The 7,798-nt window shown below is 42.2% G+C and overlaps 1 protein-coding gene across 1 annotated transcript in view; it reads right to left on the bottom strand.

Annotated features, from left to right (window-relative positions):
• Window positions 1-3,838: 3,838 nt before the first annotated feature.
• The window catches only part of DOK5 (docking protein 5), a 224,556-nt gene continuing 220,596 nt past the window's right edge, over window positions 3,839-7,798 (bottom strand). Inside the window, exon 9 of the mRNA XM_053671367.1 lies at window positions 3,839-3,886. Within this exon, the coding sequence (XP_053527342.1) occupies window positions 3,874-3,886 (13 nt within the window). The 3' untranslated portion in view covers window positions 3,839-3,873. The remainder of the gene's footprint in view (window positions 3,887-7,798) is intronic.

Genomic DNA, 7,798 nt, shown 5'->3' with positions numbered 1-7,798 from the left:
TTTCATATACTAATAGAACCCAAACAACTATTAGAAACATCAATTTAGTTCTGGGAGCAGACTAAAATAAGGTTATATCGACTCTCACAACAGCAAGAACAAATGTGTGTGATCGAAATCAATAAACTCCCTTGGCCTAATTCCAAAATATCAAATCAAAAACAAATGGCAAGTAAATGATATTCCTTAGTATGTACTGTTTGTAAGTCATTTTTCAAGTAATTCAAAGGAATAAAAAAAATAACCTTCCCAATTACTGTGCTTTGTTCTCACTCAATTATCTGTCACTTCATGCAAAAGTCTTATTTTGTCTTGAATGAGCGATTTTTGCTAACACAAATGCATAGAAAAACAAAGCTGGGAGTACCTCTAGCCCACATTCAGCAGGAGCTCAATGGTACTCGGATTACGTTAAACTAACCCAGGTTCTTCCAATGACTGCACTGTGCTCAGTTAACTTATTTCTTTCTGTGTCTTTGCACACATGTAACTCCCTCCTGCTTCATTGCCAACTGCAGCTGCCTCACCGCCCGGGTACATTAACTTAATGAAAGAATCTAGGAAAGACTGAACGCTTTCTGGTTGGCATGGAAAAGACAGTCACCTCTGAAATCCATTCATGCATTCGTTCATGCATGTCACCAAAATAGAAAGAGCAAAAGTGTCCAACTTGGGTCCCATCAAAAGTAGCCCCTAATACAACGAGGACCTGTGGGCGGGTAGGTTGTCTGGGAGGTGATCCCAGGAAGCACAGAGAGGAAAGTGCAGAGTACAAAGCAGGGGAGGGAAGGAAATGACAAAGTGTGAGGCAACAAGTGGGCAAGTTCCAGCTGCAGACACAAGCCTGCAGTCCCCAGAGACCCTCTGAAAAACCACGTGTCGTGTGCCTCGGAATCATCCCGCTTGGTGCTGGGGAGGTTGGGCCACTTATTTATTATTTTCTCCCCACCCCACCACCGGCTGAGGGTTGTGTGTCCTTCTGGTTGGCAAGCTCCTTGGGTACTGGAGAAGCTAGAAACACAGGAAGAGCTGCAGGTGCCAAGGGGTTGAGATGGGAAGCTGTCCCAGCTGCCAGTGAATTCAGGTGGGCAGCTTGGGGCGTAGCAACTGCTGTAATGAATGAGTGACTTCATACATATAAGTGCTTTTTAAACAGCGCTTGGCACAGGGTAAGTGCTATGGCATCTTAGCCCCAGTTACCTTGTTCGGTGTGGTAGGTCCTGTTCTAGGCACTGGGGATGTAGAGAACGACCTTGTTCCTGCCCCCAGATAAACAGAGACAGACTCGATTTCAACAGCAAGAATGGCCTCTCCGAGAAAGGCACTTGCACGTAAGGATTTCACTGCCCCTCTAGAACTAGACTCTTATAATTTAGGATTCTTTCACTGCCCAATTAATTTCTGATTGTAATTATATTCTGGCCATTCAATAGATTCAGTGCAAATGAAGAAGAAAAAGGACCAGAGAGTGAATAGTATTCCTTGTTGTGCATCAACAAATAAACAGAGCTTTCAGACCGCATGCTCCCCACTTGCATTGGTTCAGAAAGCAAAATTACATCTTCAGGCCTTAGACATGAATGAATCCAAAGCCCTTAAAAATGTGCTCTAAATTCCTCCTATTGGAACAGATTTCCACAATCCCATTGTGCATTATCTCCAGACTTGCAACCCTGGAAATATGATGGAAAAAAGAACAGCAAGACAAACACACCGAACATTCGCGTCTATCTCACACCTGCTGCCTATGCAGAGGGTTTGTATCTGATCAGCATTAATGTGGCACAGGAAGCCGAATGAGCAGTTACTGCTGCCTTCCTGGAATCATTTCACGTTATGCTGTATCTCCAGCCATATATCGAGGAGAATAAAATGAGAAATAAACACACAGGGAAAGTAATTATTTATGGAAAAAGACAAGGCAGGGAAGTCACACCACACCCGTCACAGGCCCAGAGTCCTTTAATTTAGTCATTTCTTGTTTATGGTGAAAACATGCCTGGCAAATGCTCTGTAAACTCCCCAATACAACTGCCCACGGGTGTTAGCCTCCAATGGCGGCTCAAGTCACTCTTTTCTGAGACATTGGCAGTGATCTCTCCTAGGCTCAGACCTATTTAATGTCCCTGAGCCCCGGGTCTGTGCAACTGGAGGAAATGGGGCAATAGAGCATTATATGAACATAAGAATAAAAAATTTTTCAATGGATACCTGTGTTGTTCACTCTGAAGACCTTCCACTAGGCATTGCATTTTGATTTTCAGATATTTATTGGGTATTCTTGGTTCCTAATACATTTTGTCGATTTCTAGATAATTTTTAAGTAGCACTCTGTAAGTTCTCTGATTAGAATCAAAGCCCATTTCTGAGTAATCCACCTATTGTGAAATTGACTGTTAATACACATTAACTACTTGGAATAGCTAAAAAGGCTGAAGTGACCAATAGGTTAAAAAAAAGAAGAAGAAGCTCATGAGGTGATAAATCTAATTAATGAGCCAAAGGCTTCAAGTGTTTTAACTAAAAAAAAAATCAGGGGCTAAATTCAAGATTTTAAATGAAGTTCTTGAAGAAGCAAGATTTAAACCTCAAATCTGATGCTAGGAATGTTTTAGTTTAAAATTTAAGAAAGTGTCCACCATATACTTTTGCCAAATGGAAACAAAGAAACACAATTTATACTTTATGTTGAGCAAATCATAATGTTGTCTTGGTTGGTGTTTTAAGTTTGTGTGTTTGTTTTAAATCAGGAAAAATCAAATCAAAATATGAACTAGCCCAAATGCTTTTTCTGTTAACATTAGCATTACTTACTATTCATCTATTCCAGACAGACATTTTTTAGGCATTTAAAAAAAATTTTAAATGGGGGTTTCCCTCTCTACTGACATCATTTGAGTCCTTGAACCTATCAATTTACTTTCTGGACTTACATACAGTAGTACGTTCCTTAAACTCACTGTTTTCATTTCTAGCTGGTCTGATTTAGACATAGGCTTAGAGTAGATTTAGTTTTCCATTACTCACGACCAGTGAAACACAAATACAACCATTGACTCTTTGTCTGCCAAAGGACGGAGTTAGACACGCGCTCTTCCATTGAAATCGAGCAGCCCCTTTAGATGTGTTCACATGGCAACAACCTCACCCTGATAACTCAGCGACGTCTATCCTGATGGCCACAACCAGCTTGTAGGGTCTGCAATGAGTTCTCCCTCCCCTACCCCATGTAGGTGGCTGGGGGTGCAGCGCATTCCCCCAGGAGAGGGATGAGGTTTACTCAGGACAGTCTTCCAACAACCAAGTCCTCTTCCTGGGTAGAATGGGAAAACTGGACAAAATGGCTATATTTCCAGTTGGAAAAAGTACGCTTTACAGTGAATGCAGCAAGGAGAAGCAAGAAGAGGTTAAGAAGAGAATTCGAAAGGCCTGACATACCCCGTGTTTCATAAAGGGAAACCCTTTTTATTCATTCACAATAAGATTTCAAAACAATTGAGAAAAAGTAGACATTGGCAAACCAGAACTACAGCAGGCTGACAAGGGATTCCTTTTTTAATATCTTGAACTTAGGAAAAGAGCCTGTCAGCCCTATGGAGGCCAACAGGACAGCATTTAAATAACCCACGTTCTAACCAGGGCACCATCCCCCAGAAGATGAGCAGGACAGGGAAGTCCAGCACAGCGAGCTTGAACTTCAGGACTCTTACCTGGGGGGCTGCAAGGGTGGCCTCCCAGGTCCACCATGGCTCTTCAACTTCAACATCATAGGAGATCCGAGAACATTGTCTTGTCGGGGTGCACAGAAACTCATGGTAAAGGGGAGATCTTTCGAGATGAGCGCCGTAAAGAGGGAGAATATCTGCTGTCACTTCACATGTTGACACTGAAAACAAGATATGACAAGCAATCACGGACGGGTAAACTGGCACTATCACGAAGAGAGAGTGTCTGGGAAGGCAGTCATTCAAAGGCCTTTGAAGAAAATGCCCCCTAACAGAGCTTCAACGCCTGGAGATGAAAATGTAAAATATTCCTTTAGAGTGTGTCATTTTATTTTTCAAGCGTTTTAAAGGATATTTTTTCTTCTCATTTTTCTGGACACAATGTTTACATAAGAGGCATAGAAAAAAATAAACAGCCATCTCTTCCTGCTACCACCTCTTGGGGCTTCATTTTTTTTTTTATTCCTCTGTTAAACTAAGATAAAGGTAGAGGAGGGTGAAAAGGTGCTGGAATAGTTCCTCTTTCAATTAAAATCTTTATCGGGGACTCTGGCCACATCGAATGCGGTAATGTTCCTTGACTCTCTCTCTTAGCAGACACAGCAGGGGGAAGAGATGAGAGTTAATGACTCGGAGTCTGTCCTGCTTCTATCTCCCAATACCCAGGCTCAGGTTCACTCTTGTTTTTCTCAGGCTTAGAGGTTCAAACATCAGCCTCAATAGTTTCCCTTTATAGATTCTGATGTTAATCCAAAACCAATTTTTAAATTATACTTACTCCATACTTTGTGAGAGTCCGTCCCCGTGGTGTAGATGGGGGGGGGGGAGTTATTTATCAAGCAAAACTCATAAAAACAGAGACTTGGAAATGGAATTTCTATTGGCCACAGAAGCCGAGGGTGTCAATATTCATTACTCTGGCTTAGCAGGAAGCTATTTCTCACCAATTGCCTCAATGACCCACCTTAACAAATGCACAACATCGCAAGAAAAATTTAAGTAGAGTAATTAACATATTTAATCCATTAAGTCCAGAGAAATTAAAAGGAAGATCCTTTTTCTGTCCTATAAATCAATTGCCCTGGAGAATTGGATGAAAGGGTTTTGAGTAGTTACCAAACATTTCTTATCAAGGACTCTAGAGTCCTTGATAAGACCAAATATTTCTTATCAAGGACTCTAAGGATCACTGAAAAAATTTAAATGTGCCCTTTGTTTTCCCTCGATGTCCTGAATCCATAGGTTTTCATGAACTTCGGTATCTAATTTACACATCCAACTCTGTTTGGTTTAAAAATACATGTATGTGACTATTTCTCGTCATCTCAGAACCTAGCACCTCTAGAAAACTCAGCTTCCTAGACACTCTATGAGATTTCATGACGACAATGGGAAGTTAAAACCTTCATCTATAAAACCCCCTGACAGTCAGGGGACTCCCCCGACCTGGGCTTCAGTGTGACAGGATCAGGAGGCAGCAAGGGTGTTGGGGATGCCTCCCTGCTACCTTGATGCGACCCTATTATTTTGTGACCCGAGAGAACATTTTGCACTTTAAATCGAATCACATCAACCCCTACAGTTACTCAGTCGAGGTGTCCATGGCTTGAGTGACTAGAATATCATCCCTTGGTACATCCTTCTACTTTGAATATGCACCCAGGGTGATAGTAAACAGATGCAAATGGTCCAGACCACTTATTCCTATTCAGGTTTTTATTTCCCAGCTAAGGGTACAAGTGACACCCACAGAACCATCCATGTCTGAAAGGGGGAGAATACAAGATCTGTCTGGGAAAAGTCCAACTGCTGTTAATATAACAAGAATGGTTTGCATGACATTGAGGTAAACTGGCAGCCAAGGAGAGTGGACTGGAATGCGTATATGTGAACAGTGACAACTTCACTGTACTAGTCAGTGGGGGCAGGAGACACCATTGAGTGAGCATGTGTACTGTGTGGCCATCACATTCAGAATGACTGAGTGAGTGGAGTGACAAATCTGCATCAGACTTTGCATGAAGTTTGAACACTCCTCTGTAGAAACTATGCAGATGACTCGGAAGACCACAGCTACGGGCAGCTGGTGATTGGCAGCTTCTTCACAACAATGTGCCTGCTCATGCATCATGTCTCATGCAGAGTTTTTGTGTGCAGAGTTTTTGTGGTAAAACATCAAATCACCCAGGTGACTCAGCCTCCTACAGCCCAGATTTGGTGCCCTGCAACTTCTGGCTTTTCCCCAAACTAAAATCACCTTTGAAAAGGAAGAGATTTCAGACCATGGATGAGATTCAGGAAAATACAATGGGGTAGCTGATGGTGATTGGGGGAACTGTGTGAGGTCCCAAGGTGCCAGCTTTGAGGAAGATTAAGGCATGACTGTACAATGTTTCTTGTATCTTGTATCTTCTTCAATAAATAAACGTCTCTATTCTTCATCCTACATGGATGGATACTTTCTAGACAGACCCCACACTTCTGCATAAAGACAGACATCAGATGGCCATGTGTTTGGAGGCAAAGCACAGTTGTCTCTGAATAGCTGCTACTCTGGAATGAATGAAAAAATAATGGTTTCTAGGAGCTAAAAATCCTTAATTATTCATGAATAACAGTTTCAGTCTTTTCTGATGACTAAATCATGTTTTACCATCATATTAGGAATTAGAACTAGTAACAATATCAGCAACAGGAACATGAGTTGAATATTTTATATTTGTCATCTCATTTGATCTTTACGATGACCCTTAGAGGCAAATGTTATGGTTCCTATAATTTCATAAATGCAGAAACTGAACATCAGAAAGCTCAGGTGAATTGCTTAAAGACATTTACAGTAAACTGTGACTTATGATGTCCGAGTTCACTTTCCATCTGTAAGACTACATGGCCACTCAGGCTTGGCACAGCTGGGTCACAGGCACTTGCCCCCAGCACAGGGCAGTAGGGCAATGACCACGCAGGGCTGAGGAGTCTCAGATTCTGGGTACTTGCTGAGTGGCCCTGAGAAGTAGTGAACTGTTCCGTGCCTCTGCTCATCCCAGAAATGGACTTGGGAGCATAACTAAGTTAATGCATGTGAAGTACTTGGTCTCAGGATTACTCAACAATTAGTAACTGTTTCAAAACAGTCATGCCATCTTTTATAGCCACGTAGTCTTTATAGTTATTAAAATTTATCCTATAGTCCTTATAATCATGACCATCATTAACAGAGAATAACAATAAAAGAAGGATAAAGTCAGCTCCAAGGAAAACCGGAACAGTTCTTGGTGGCCAGTAAGACCTTTGTCTTCAAGATCCGAATTTACACTTGTGGATTCTGTGGACGCTTCCCTGATTGCAGCCCACTGAGTTGGGTGGCGACCCCCTGATGTGCCACAGCTCACCTTGCTTTCCTCCCTGGCAGCCTTTGCTGTTCTCTACTGCAATTATAGTCTCCTCCCTCAACATCCTCCTCCCTCAGACCGAGATCTTCCTACAGGCAGGGGTCCCCCAGATTCCCACCTGGCAGAGGACAGGCACTCAGCTAATGACATTTGTCAATACAAATTAATTAGAGATGACCACATGGCAATAATTACTGCAGCGGCCCACAGGGGTGGCCTGGTGATGGCTGGACCATTGGGAAGGTTTTCAGCGATGTTGTGTATGGGGTGGTTGATAGCTGAAAACCCAGAGAAGCGTGGAATATAGATGAGAGGATGCTACTGGTGGCAGGGTGATGTGGAATTCAAAACTAGCATCATGGGCAGAAGATTCAACTGACCGAAGGTGGAGCTGAACCTAGTGAGTGGGAATGACGTGGGCTTGGGGGACAGAGGGGAGGAAGCAGCTTATGTCATGGGAAGGAGAGTGATAAGGATACCAGTGATGTTATCGACACAACTGGGGATCAAGGGGAGTTGGCAATGGGTAATTGATTATTACAATTTTGAACATTATCGTGATTTCTTTAAGGACATTAACAGTTCTATATCTTTGTTTGCCAGAATGATGATGAAAATTCACATCATTAGTTATATCAAATATAACTAATGATATCACAAGAGCAAATGCTTATCCTGTAT

This window comes from Artibeus jamaicensis, unplaced genomic scaffold (assembly GCF_021234435.1).
Source record: "Artibeus jamaicensis isolate MK-2021 breed Jamaican fruit bat unplaced genomic scaffold, CSHL_Jam_final contig_685, whole genome shotgun sequence".
Taxonomy (NCBI): domain Eukaryota; kingdom Metazoa; phylum Chordata; class Mammalia; order Chiroptera; family Phyllostomidae; genus Artibeus; species Artibeus jamaicensis.
This window is presented reverse-complemented; position numbering and strand designations above follow the sequence as displayed.